Source organism: Chroicocephalus ridibundus, chromosome 1 (assembly GCF_963924245.1).
Source record: "Chroicocephalus ridibundus chromosome 1, bChrRid1.1, whole genome shotgun sequence".
Taxonomy (NCBI): domain Eukaryota; kingdom Metazoa; phylum Chordata; class Aves; order Charadriiformes; family Laridae; genus Chroicocephalus; species Chroicocephalus ridibundus.
The window spans coordinates 219,708,533-219,721,417 of NC_086284.1; the positions used below are offsets into that span (position 1 = coordinate 219,708,533).

The 12,885-nt window shown below is 64.0% G+C and overlaps 2 protein-coding genes across 2 annotated transcripts in view; one reads left to right on the forward strand and one right to left on the reverse strand.

Annotated features, from left to right (window-relative positions):
- The window catches only part of SND1 (staphylococcal nuclease and tudor domain containing 1), a 146,706-nt gene that overhangs the window by 6,798 nt on the left and 127,023 nt on the right, over positions 1–12,885 (reverse strand). Inside the window, exon 17 of the mRNA XM_063323779.1 lies at positions 1–4. This exon is cut by the window's left edge and continues 185 nt beyond it. Coding sequence (XP_063179849.1) covers positions 1–4 — 4 coding nt within the window. The remainder of the gene's footprint in view (positions 5–12,885) is intronic.
- Positions 7,116–9,432, forward strand: LRRC4 (leucine rich repeat containing 4). The gene is given in 6 exon segments (XM_063323778.1): positions 7,116–7,328; positions 7,330–8,490; positions 8,492–8,971; positions 8,973–9,077; positions 9,079–9,183; positions 9,185–9,432. Coding segments are annotated over 6 exon segments (2,004 nt in total). The 5' UTR covers positions 7,116–7,253; the 3' UTR covers positions 9,263–9,432.

Consider the following 12,885-nt stretch of genomic DNA (forward strand, 5'->3'; position numbering starts at 1 on the left):
CCACCTGCGGGGGGCAGGGACAGCGGGGGATGTCAGCCCTCTGCACCCTCAAGGACCCGGCCACGCACCTGTCCCCACCCCACACTGTCCCTCCCAGCCACCGTCCCCAAACGCTCGTCCTCATCTCGGCTGCTCCCAGCTTCACCAAGCAGTAACGTGAGCGATGGACGGAGTTGGACGGGGCGGGTGGGCACGTGCCAGGCATGTGCCCGGCCAAACGCCACCCCAGCGCGGGGTCCAGCAGGAGGGGTCACCCCCTGCCATTCTCCCCGTCACCCACATCTGCTCTGTGGGCACCCAACTCAGCTCCATGGGCACCCAGATCTGCTCTGTGGGCACTCAACTCTGCTCCTGGGCACCAAGATCTGCTCCATGGCACCCAGCTCAGCTCCATCAAACCCAGATCTGCTCCCTGGGCACCCAACTCTGCTCCCTGGGCACCCAGCTCTGCTCCAGGAGCACCCAGTTCTGCTCCAAGGGCACCCAGATTTGCTCCTGGGCACCCAGATCTGCTCTAGGGGCACCCAGCTCTGTCCCACAGAACCCAGCTCTGAATGATGGGCACCCAACTCATCTCCGTGGGCACCCAAATCTGCTCCAAGGAACCCAGCTCTGCTCCTGGGCACCCAGCTCTGCTCCACGGGCACCCAGCTCTGCTCCATGGGCATCCAGCTCTGCTCCTGGGCACCCAGTTCTGCTCCAAGGGCACCCAACTCTGCTCCAAGGAACCCAGCTCTGCTCCTGGGCACCCAGATCTTTGCCAGGGGCACCCAACTCTGATCGACGGGCACCCAGTTCTGCTCCCAGCAATGCCCAGGGCAGGGAACCAGGCAGGGACGGAGGCAGGAGCTCACCATCCCCTGCGGCTCGGGCTCCCTGCCTGCACCCTGCCTGCTCCCTGCCTGCACCTTACCTGCTCCCTGCCTGCACCCGGGGGCAGCTGGGGAGGGCAGGCAGAGCCCGGAGCCACATGGGGCCAGAGGAGGGACCGAGACGGGGCTACTGGGGTTGGGGGGCAGCGAGCCCAGCTCCAAGGGCTGGGGGGGGGCTGCACCCCCAGACCCCCCGATGGCTTGTGCAGGCAGCTCCTGCCGCTGCAGCCGCGGCTGGTGAATGCGGCTGGCCCCCGGGGGTCCCTGCACGGGCTCTGCCTGCACCCAGCCCTGCCTGCACCCTGCTCTGCCTGCACCCAGCTCTGCCTGCACCCTGCTCTGCCTGCACCCAGCTCTGCCTGCACCCAGCCCTGCCTGCACTGAGCTCTGCCTGCACCCAGCCCTGCCTGCACCCTGCTCTGCCTGCACCCAGCTCTGCCTGCACCCAGCCCTGCCTGCACCCTGCTCTGCCTGCACCCAGCTCTGCCTGCACTGAGCTCTGCCTGCACCTAGCCCTGCCTGCACTGAGCTCTGCCTGCACCCAGCCCTGCCTGCACCCAGCCCTGCCTGCACCCGGTCTCTGCCTGTGCCTGACTGCATCCCACAGAGTGTCCCACCCTGGGCAGGACACCCCTCCCTGGGCAGAGTAACCCCCCGGGCACAGCATCCCACCCCGGGCACAGCATCCCCCCCAGGCAGGGCATCCCCCCCCGGGCACAGCATCCCCCCCTGGGCAGAGCATCCCCCCCCCAGACAGCGCACCCCCCCCTGGGCAAGGCATCACCCCTAGGGCAGGGCATCCCCCCCTGGGCAGGGCATCTCACCCAGGGCACAGCATCCCCCCCCCAGGCAGGGCATCCCCCCGCTGGGCAGGGCATCCCCCCCCGGGCACAGCATCCCCCCCTGGGCAGAGCATCCCACCCCAGACAGGGTATCCCCGTCCTAGGCATGGCATCCGCCCCCCCCAACCCCGGGCAGAGCATGCCCCCCCGGGCACGGCATCCCCCCCATGGGCAGAGCATCCCCCTCCTGGGCACGGCATCCCACCCCAGATGGAGCATCCCCCTCAGGGCATGGCATCCCCCCCCAGACAGGGTATCCCCCCTCCCTGGGCACAACATCCCACCCCAGACAGGGCATCCCACCCAGGCAGGGCATTGCCCCCCCCAGTCCCAGGCAGTACATCCCCCCCTGGATAGAGCATCCCCCCCCGGGCACAGCATCCCATCCAGATCAACGCATCCCCGCCCCAGGTAGGGTATCCCAGGGCATCCCCCCGCCCCGGGCAGGCCGAGCTCGGTGCCCCCCGGCCGTGCCGTGCCCCGTGGCCGTCGTGGCCGTACTGCCCGGTGCGTAACGCCAGGCTGTGCCACGGCCCCCGGCACGAAGCTGCCTTTCCATCCAGCGGCAGCCGGCCCGCAGGGCAGCGGGACGCGGCCCCGCACGCCTCGGCACCCCCCCAAAACGCCACCCTGGTACCCCCTTCCCCAACCCCCCCCCCCCCCGCCAGCCCACCAGCGGGTGCGGGCAGAGCCGGGGCACCCATGGGTGCCGGCACAAGTCGGACACTGCGCATCAAGACGCCCACGCTCGCCCTCTCCGGCAGCCGGTACGGCCATGCCGCCAGGCCTCCCGGTGCCGCACCGACCTCGGCTCCATCACCAGAGCTCCGTCCCTTCGCCATCAATCCCTCGTCGAGGGCCGGCTGCTAATTGTGACCAGTGGCCCGGTGGCCAGGGGGTGAGCGGCGGTGGGCACACGGCACGGCACCGCGGCGCTGGTGGGGATGGGCAGAGGGTCGTGGTCCTCCCGCAGCCCCTTCCAGTCGCCGGGACTGTGGCCCAGGACAGGGTTTGGCTGGTGGCCACTGTGGCCAGCGCGCTGGCACATGCCGGCACACCGGGCGCGTGGCAGCGTCACTGGCCAGGCTGCTGCGTGGTCCTTGCGGTGCTGTACGGGTGCCCCCTCGCCATAATTTAATTAGGCCGCCGTCCGCGTGGTTAATTGTGTTCGGCGCTGCCGGACGCAGAGCCGTTTGCCCACCCCGGAGCTCGTCCCTCCCGCCGTGACCTGTCCCCACCGTGTCCCCTCCACCGCCCGCGTCCCCGGCACCGCGTCTGCCACAGTCCCAGGTCACCCCTTGTCCCCCAGGGGTGCTCGTGCCACCTCCCCAGGCAGCAGCACCCCCACAGCGCTGCGGGGGGATGCTCTGGTGGCCAAGGCGCCCCCCCTATCCCCTGTGCCACCCCCCTGCAGCCAGGTGACCGGCGAGGGGACGAGCGGGACAGTAATGGCATGGCGAGCTTTGCTCGGGCAAGGAGGGGACGCGACCGCTGCTCTCTGCCGCGGGGGACAGGGGACATGGGGGACCCTCCCGTGGGGTACCTGAGGCCACCAGATCCTGCGGCGCCCAGGGGACACCGCTGTCACGCCTGGCGGTGGGCAGCACTGGGGATGTGCCACCAAGACGGGGACGGTGACCCCCGCTGGGGCCTGGCACCCTGCAGGGAGCGTCCCGGGGTGCCGTCACCCAGGGTGTCCCCAAGGGGCCACCCCAAGCACCCCTCAGCCGCCTGGGGGCACCCAGCGGTGGCACATGGGTGACAGCTCCAAGTGCCACCCGTGGGCACAGCCCCGCTCCCCCTCCTTGCCCCCCAGTTTGGGTGCTTGGCCCCGCTCCCGGGGGGGGTCCCAGCCCCCCTCCCTTGCACGGCGGGTGCTGTTGGTGTGTCCCCTTCCGGCGACCCACCCCCCCGTCCCACCCCACTCCATCCCGACACGGGGGTGGGGGCCACCCCCCGGGCACTGAAATCCTGCGCGGGGTCCCCAAGGATGCCCACCTGGCAGGGACGGGGGGGTGGCTTCGATCAGACACCAGAGAATCCACATAACACTGGGGGGGGGTTCTGAACCCCCCCCTCCCCGCCAAAGACGCTCCCAGGTTCCCCCCCGCCATCGCCTCCCCCTGTCAACCCCCCACCCCCAGCCAGCCTGGGGGGCCACCCCCCCAGCACCCCGGGGACCCCCATCCCAAGCAGCACCCCCCCGTTGCTGGCACCCACGGGGCCCTGGCGGTGCCAGCCTTTGCCCCCCGCAATCCCAGGGATTCGTTACCACCCGGCGCTAATTATCCACTGGGCCACCCTGCAGCTGCCGGGGTTGGGGGGGAGCAGGGCGGCAGCAGGGGCAGGACCCCCCCCCGACCCGTACCCCAAAAAGCAGGAGGTGGGCCCCCCCCACCGGCAGAGCCGGGGTCACCCTCTCCATTAGTGTCCCAGCTTGTGCCAGGTCTCAGCCCTGAGCCCGGACTTGGTCTGCACCTGGGGGTCCATAGAAACTGAATTCTTTGCCACACGGGGGGGCTGTGGGCCACCATCCACGGACAGAACCATGTGTGGTGTGTCGTCCCCCCCCCCCCCTTCCCGATCGCTGCACAGACCGGATCGTGCTCTCCATCAGTGTCCCAGCTTGTGCCAGGTCTCAGCCCTGAGCCAGGGAGGGGGTGCACATGGGGGTCCGTGGGCATCAGATCCTGTGCCACATGGGGGGGGGCTGTGGGGGCCACCAGCCATGGATGGAACCATGCGTATGTCCCCACCACTGCCACGGAGCTGGGCTCATCCTCTCCATGAGTGTCCCGGCTTGTGCCAGGTCTCAGTCCTGAGCCGGGGAGGGGATGGGGCTGCACCAAGGGGGCCATGAGCACTGGATCCAGCGCCTCATGGGGAGGGTGTGTGGGGGGTTGTGGGGGCCACCAGCCACGGACAGAACCACGTCCCCCCTCCTCACCGCCACAGAGCTGGGCTGGTCCTCTCCATCAGTGTCCCGGCTTGTGTCAGGTCTCAGCCCTGAGCCTGGACTTGGGCTTCACCTGAGGGGTCCACGGGCATCAGATCCTGTGTCATATGGGGGGCCCGCTGGGGCCACCAGCCACGGACGCAACCACGATCCCCCTTCCCCCGACCACCGCATAGCCAGGCTCTCCCTCGCCATCAGTGTCCCGCCTTGTGCCAGGTCTCAGCCCCGAGCCGGGCTGGGGCGGCTGCACCCGGAGGTTCACGGGCACCGGATTCGGTGCCACATGGGGGTGCTGTGGGGGCCACCAGCCACGGACGCAACCATGTCCCTCCTTCCCCCGACCACCGCATAGCCAGGCTCATCCTCTCCATCAGTGTCCCACCTTGTGCCAGGTCTCAGCCCCGAGCCCGGGGAGTGGGCTGCACCCGGAGGTCCACGGGATTCTGTGCCACATGGCGGGGGGTGTGGGGGCCACCAGCCACAGACGCAACCATGTTTCCCCCCCCGACCACCGCATAGCCAGGCTCATCCTCTCCATCAGTGTCCCGCCTTGTGCCAGGTCTCAGCCCCGAGCCCGGGGAGGGGGCTGCACCCGGACGGAGCCGCGTTCCCCCCCCGCACCCCCCCCATCACCTTAAAGCTGCCGAGCTGCTCCGTCAGCGTCCATCCCTCCGTCCGTCCGTCCGTCCGTCCATCCTCACCCCGCGGCGCTGCCCCCCCCGGCCCCCCCCACTATCCCCATGGCGGTCTGCGAGCAGGGAGGAGGAGGAGAAGGAGGAGGAGGAGGGAGAGGAGGAGGAGGAGGAGGAGGAGGGAGGGAGGGAGGGAGGAGGAAGAGGAGGAGGAAGCCCATCCCGCATCTTCCTCCCAGAAGCAACGAGCCCCAAAATAGCTCCTCGCCCGCCGCCGCCGCCGCCGCCGCCGCCGCCGCCGCCGCACCGGCGAAGCGGGGCGGGGAGTTGCGGGGTGGGGTGGGGGGGGGGTGGGGGTTGAGAAGGCGGGGTGGGGGGGGGGGTGGGGGGGTGCTGTGTGTGGAGAAGGCGAAGGAAGGCGGGTGGGGGGGGTGGGGTGGGGTGGGGGGGTGTTTCGGGGGGGGGTGCCGGAGCGGTGCCGGGCTCCCGACACGATGCGTCAGCAGCAATCCATCCGCGCTCCCACTGAAGGACAAAAGGATGAGAGAGCCGCCTGCGCGGCTGCCGCCCGCACCGCCCGCACCCCCCGCGCCCCCCGCGCCGCCGGGGCCCCTCCGCCCGGCCCGCACGCCCGTTAGCACCGGAGGATGCCCGCCGGCCCCGGGGCCGCCACAGCCGCCGCCGCCGCCGCCGCCGCCGCCACCGCCGCCACCGCCGCCGCACTGCGCGGGCGGCCCGGCCGCTGAAAGCGACACGCGGGGACGCGGGACGCGGAAGGCGGGAGGGGGGGACGGGACAAACCCCCCCACCAGCACCACCACCAGCACGACCCACCCGGAGAACGGCGAGCGACGAGACGGGGGCGACCCCCCCCGCAACCTCCCCCCCCCACCTTCCCCGGCACCATCCCCCCCCCCCCACCGCCACCGCCGGCAGAACCCCCCCGCCTCGGCCTCTCCCCTCCGCTAATTGGGGGTTTTTTTCCTCTCCTTTGGGGGCTTTTAGCTATTTATTTATTTATTTTTATATATTTTTAATTTTTTTTTTTTTACGTTTAGTTTTTTCTTTTTTTTTGCCTTTTTATCTTTTCCTTCTTTTTCTTTTTTCTTTTTTCTTTTTCCTTTCCTTTTTCTTTTGCCTTTTTATTTTTCCTTTCCCTTTCCCCTTTCTTTTTCCTTTTTATTTTTATCTCTTCCATTTTATTTTCCCCTTTTATTTTCCCTCTTCCTTTTGATTTTTAATTTTCCATTTTCAGTTCCCATCTCGATTGCCTTTTCCGTTCCACTTGCATTTGAATTATTTTAATTTTTTAAATTTTTAAATTTTTGTTTTACATTTTTCTATCCCCCCCCCCCCCCCCCCGCCGGCCTCTCCCCCGGGGGGGGGGCCGCCATGCCGGGCCACCCGGGGCTGCCCCACGGCCGGCGCTGCGAGGCTCGGCCAGCCCGGCTCACCGCGGCGGGGGGCTGCCGGGCCCCCCTTTAGCCGGGCCGCCCCCCTCCCCCTTCCCCCCCCCCCCCCCTGCACCGCAGCCTCTAGGAGCCATTTTGTCTTCCCCCCCCCCCCTTAACACTCCCCCTTTGCTGGGCGCCGAGCCCCCCCCGGACCCCCCCGCCCCTTCCCCAGGTAGGTACGGCCGGAGAGCGGGGAGGGAGGGCGCCTCTTTCCTCTCCCCCCCCCCCCCCCCAACCCCATTCTCGCTTTTTTTGGGGGGGGCTAAATTTTCATTTTTCCTTAATCCCCCCCTCCTCCTTCTCCGCGGCTCCCCCCACCCCCCCGCAACACCGCGACCCCCCCCCCCCCCCCCCCTCCCCCGGACCCCTCTCCCCTCTCCGGCCCAACCGGGCCCAGCTCGTCGGAGCCGGGAGCCGGGGAGGGGGGGGCCCTGAGCCACTTCTCCTTCTTCACGCCAACATCCCCAGACGATGGTGAATGATGAACGTGCCACATCATGAAGCTCTTGTGGCAGGTAACTGTGCACCACCACCACCACCGTCACCACCGTCACCACCACCACCGCCGCCACCCGCGCCGGCAGAGCTGCCCTGGTCTCCTACCTGACCCTCCACGCCTGGATTCTCTACGTCGCCGCCGCCTCCCCCGGCCCCCAGAGCTGCCCCTCCGTTTGTTCCTGCAGTAACCAGTTCAGCAAGGTGGTCTGCACCCGGCGCGGCCTCGCCGAGGTGCCCCCCGGCATCCCCTCCAACACCCGCTATCTCAACCTCATGGAGAACAACATCCAGATGATCCAGGCGGACACGTTCCGGCACCTGCATCACCTGGAGGTCCTGCAGTTGGGCAGGAACGCCATCCGGCAGATCGAGGTGGGGGCCTTCAACGGCTTGGCCAGCCTCAACACCCTGGAGCTCTTTGACAACTGGTTGACCGTCATCCCCAGCGGGGCCTTCGAGTACCTCTCCAAGCTGCGGGAGCTGTGGTTGAGGAACAACCCCATCGAGAGCATCCCCTCGTACGCCTTCAACCGGGTGCCCTCCCTCATGCGCCTGGACCTGGGCGAGCTGAAGAAGCTGGAGTACATCTCCGAGGGGGCTTTCGAGGGGTTGTACAACCTCAAGTACCTCAACCTGGGGATGTGCAACATTAAGGACATGCCCAACCTGACGCCCTTGGTGGGGCTGGAGGAGCTGGAGATGTCGGGCAATAACTTCCCCGAGATCAAACCGGGCTCCTTCCACGGGCTCAAGTCCCTCAAAAAGCTCTGGATTATGAACTCGCAGATCAACCTGATCGAGCGGAACGCCTTCGACGACCTGACGGCGCTGGTGGAGCTCAACCTGGCCCACAACAACCTCTCCTCCCTGCCCCACGACCTCTTCGCCCCGCTGCGGTACCTGGTGGAGCTCCACCTGCACCACAACCCCTGGGACTGCGACTGCGACATCCTCTGGCTGTCGTGGTGGTTGCGGGAGTACATCCCCACCAACTCCACCTGCTGCGGGCGCTGCCATGCCCCCCTGCACATGCGGGGCAGGTTCCTGGTGGAGGTGGACCAGACCTCCTTCCAGTGCTCGGCGCCCTTCATCATGGACGCCCCCATGGACCTCAACATCTCCGAGGGGCGGGTGGCCGAGCTCAAGTGCCGAACTCCTTCCATGTCCTCCGTTAGGTGGTTGCTGCCTAACGGGACGGTCCTGAGCCACGCGTCCAGCCACCCGCGCATCTCCGTCCCTCAACGACGGCACCTTGAACTTCTCCCACGTCTTGTTGACGGACACCGGGGTTTACACCTGCATGGTGACCAACGTGGCGGGGAACTCCAACGCCTCGGCCTACCTCAACGTGAGCACGGCCGAGCTCAACACCTCCAACTACAGCTTCTTCACCACCGTCACGGTGGAGACCACCGAGATCTCCCCCGGAGGACATCTCCCCCCAAGTTCACCAAGCCCGTCCCCACACACGTCGACGGGCTACCAGCCGGCGTACACCACCACCACCACCGTCCTGGTCCAGACCACCCGGACGCCCAAGCAGGTGGCCGTACCCACCGCCGACTCCGGCGACAAGATGCAGACCAGCTTGGACGAGGTGATGAAGACCACCAAGATCATCATCGGTTGCTTCGTGGCGGTGACGCTGCTGGCGGCGGCCATGCTCATCGTCTTCTACAAACTCCGCAAGCGACACCAGCAACGCAGCACGGTGACGGGCCGCCCGGACGGTGGAGATCATCCAGGTGGACGAGGACATCCCACCCGCCGCCGCCGCCGCCGCGGCCACCACGGCGGCCAGCGCGGCCGGCGGAGCAGGTGAAGGGGGCGGTGGTGCTGCCCGCCATCCATGACCACATTAACTACAACACCTACAAACCCGCCCACGGGGCCCACTGGACAGAGAACAGCCTGGGGAACTCTCTGCACCCCCCCCGGCACCACCCTGGCGGACCCCTATATAATCCAGACCCACACCAAGGAGAAAGTCCAGGAAACCCAGATATGACTTAATTTTCTTTTGGGGGGGGGGGGGGGAGATTTTTTTCTTCCCTTTTTTTTTTTTTTGCGTCTTATTTTTTCCTTCCTTTTTTTTTTCCTTCTTTTTTTTTGTCTTCTTATTTTTTCTTCTTTTTTTATCTTCTTTTCTTTTTCGTCTTTTTCTTCCTTTTTTCTTCTTTTCTTCCTTTTTTCTTCTTTTCTTCCTTTTTTCTTCTTTCTTCTTTTTTCTTTTTCTTTTTTCCTTCTTTTTTCTTCTTTTTTCTTCTTTTCTTCCTTTTTTCTTCTTTCTTCTTTTTTCTTTTTTCCTTCTTTTTTCTTCTTTTTTCTTCTTATTTTTCTTTTTTCTTTTTTCTTTTTTCTTCTTTTCTTCCTTTTTTCTTCTTTCTTCTTTTTTCTTTTTTCCTTCTTTTTTCTTCTTATTTTTCTTTTTTCCTTTTTTCTTTTTTCTTCTTTCTTCTTTTTTCTTTCCTTCTTCTTCTTTCTTCTTTTTTTTCCTCTTCTTTTTTTCCTTTGTTTCCTTCTTGTTTTCTTCTTTTTTTCCCTCCCTTCTTTTCTTCCTTTCGCACCCCCCCCCCCTCAAAATTCCAAATGCAATAGAATGCACAAAACTGGAACAAAAAAAAAAACCAACAAAGCGAGCCCCCCCCAACAACAACTACAACAAAAAAAAGGAAAAAAAAAAATAATAAATAGACAGCAACTTTTGTACAGAGCGGGGGGAAGAGACTTTTTTTTTTTTTCTTGTACATGCTTATATATTAAATTTCCGGGCTGATGAGAGAAGCAGATTATATTAAAATTTAAACAAAAAGAACCCCCCCCCCCCACGACCCGACCGAACCGACCGACGGCAAAGAAACTATTTTCTAACTCGCAAGTTCTATTTAAAAAGAGGGAGAGTTTAAAAAAAAAAAAAAAAAAAGAAAAAAAAAAGAAAAAGGGAAAATATTTGCAATTTTGCCGAAAGCGGCGGCGGGGGGCCCCCCCCTGCACAGGAGCGGGGAGTGCAGGCAGGAGCCCGCTGGGGGGGGGGACTGGGGGGGGGGGGGAGAAAGGGGGGGGAAGGGGGAAAGGGAAGGGGGGGTCAGGATGCGGCTGGACCCCCCCCATCCTCCCCCGGCGCCCCGAGCACCGCGCTGTGCCAAAACCTTCCAAATGCAATAAATAAACATCATTTTTGGGTTTATTTTTTTTTTTGGGGGGGGGGGGTGTGGCCGTTGGTTTAGGGTTTTATTTGTGAGGGTTTTTTTTTGGGGGGGGGGGGTGTTATTTTTTTTTGGGCGGGGGGGGGGAATGTGATGCAGCCTGTGGGGCGGGGGATGGCCGTCTGCAATGTATTCACGCAAAAAAATGAACACGAGAAACCGACAAAACCCCCAAGAAAAGGGGGCAAAAAAAAAAAAAAAAAAAAAAAAATAGAAAACCCAACCCCGGGCGGGTGGGTGCTGGGTGCGGGTGGGTGGGGGGCAGTGGTGATGGGGGGGGGGGGTGAGGAGTGGGGTGCCCCCCCCCCCCCCCCCCCCCACCCGCTCTGCTCCATGTCCCCGTCCCCCTGCACCGCGTCCCGGGGGGGCACCGGCACAGGGCTACGGCTCCCGGGGGGGGGTGGGGGGGGGGGGGGCCGGGGGAGCCCCCACCGGGAGACCTGACGTATGATTGTAGACCTGCGATTTTTAGTCCTTTTTATTGTTATTATTATAATTATTTGGGGGGGGGGGGCGGGGGGGGGCGGTATTTTTTCCCACCCCCCCCCCCGCTTTCCTTGGGTGGGGGGGGAAAATGTGGGGAACACCCCCCCCCCCCAAGCCTATCCCAAGGGCTGCTCATGGAATGGGGGGGGGGGGGAGTTGGGAGAAATTAAGGGCTCGGGGGGGGGCCGGGGGGGGGGGGCACCATCCCCGAGGGGGACGGCAAGTGCCTCGGGGGAGGGTCCAGAGGGGCTGGGGGCGGGGGGGGTTGTTCCTTGTGGGGGGGGGGGGGTTGGCATGGTCGGGTAGCGAGGGGGGGGGGGTGGTGACCTCCTTGACGCCCCCCCCCCCCCCCCCCTCGGGCGTTGGAACTACTTTAATTTCTTATTTTAGCTTTAAAAAAAAAAAAAAAAAAAAAAAAAAAAAAATGACCGGAGGGTGTCAAAGCGGAACGAAAACTGCGGGGGGGGGGGGGCGGGGGGGGCACGGGGGGGGGGGAGGGGAGGAAGGAGAAGCAGAAGAAGTTCTATCTATATCTATATCTCTCTATATAACGCGCCAGGGCGAGCGGGGTGTACTCTTGAGAAACAGCCGAAAACGAAAAAAAAAATAAAAACAAAAAAAAAAAAACACCAAAAAAAACCCACCAAAAAAACCACACACAAAAAAAAATTAAGGGGAAAAAAGAAAAACCCAACAAAAAAAAAAAAAAACCCCAACCGAGTGTATTTTTGTATTTTAATAAATATTGTTCAAAATTTGTAATGCCGTGTCCCTGAGGGGTTAAGCCGGCGGGTTGCGGGGGTCGGGGGGGGGGTTTGCTGTCATGTTCCCCCCCCTCTCCGTGTCCCCCCCCGCCGTGTCCCGTCCCCCCCCCCCATGTCCCCCCCCCTCCCCGGCAGCCGCCGGCCTGAAAGGGTTTTTCTGTTGCTGCTTTTTTTGTTTTCCCAGTAAAAAGCCTCCGAAAAATCGCGGCGGGGGAGGGAAAGCGACGCGGAATAGGGGGGGGGCGGGGGGTGGGGGGAGGCTGCCCTGAATTTTGGCTGGGAAACCGTGTTTATGTCCGGGGGGGTGGGGGGGGGTGGGGGGGGGGCATCACCAGCTTTGTGCCCCCTCCTCCCCCCCCCCCGACTTGAGCATCCAGGTGGGAACCCGAGGGTGGGACGCCCCCCGGTGTCACCCACTTTTAGTGGGGGGGGGACACCCGGGTAGAGATGCTGGTGCATCCCCCTGCTATGGGACCCCCCCACACCGCTTATGGGGGGGGGGGGGCGGTGCTGATCCCCGCCCCCCCTCAATTTATGGGTTCCCTGGCTGGAAAATTGGGTAATTGGGGACAAATTGGGAGCCCGGGGGGGGCGAAGCCGGGAATGAGTCACTGGGCGCCTGCGCTCAGAGCTGGGGGGCAGGGGGAAGGGGGACAGAAGCCACCCCCAGCACCGCGACGGGGACACCGGGACCCCCAGCTGTATGGGGACACCAGGACCCCGGGCTCTGCGGGGCCACCGGGGCCCCTGGGGGTGTGGGGACACCAAGACCCCGGGGTGCCACCAGCAGGGACACAGGGTGCCCTGAGTGGTGGTGTCGGGGACACAAGGACCCCTGGTGCCGGTGTCAGGGACACAGGGTGACCCAGGTGCCAGTGGCGGATCGCAGAGACCCCCGATGACAGCAGCAGGGACACGGGGTGCCCTGAGTGGTGGCGGGTGGGGACATGAGGACCCCCCAAGTGCTAGTGACAGGGACACGGGGGTGCCTTGGGTGCTGGTGGGCGGGGACACAGGGAGCCCCAAGTGCCAGCAGCAGGGACACAGGGTGCCCTGGGTGCTGGCAGTGGGGACACAAGGACCCCAAACTGCCAGTGGCAGGGACACAGGGTGCCCATAGGTGCCAGCAGCAGGGACACGGGGTGCCCTGGCTGCTGGCGGCGGGGGACATGGGG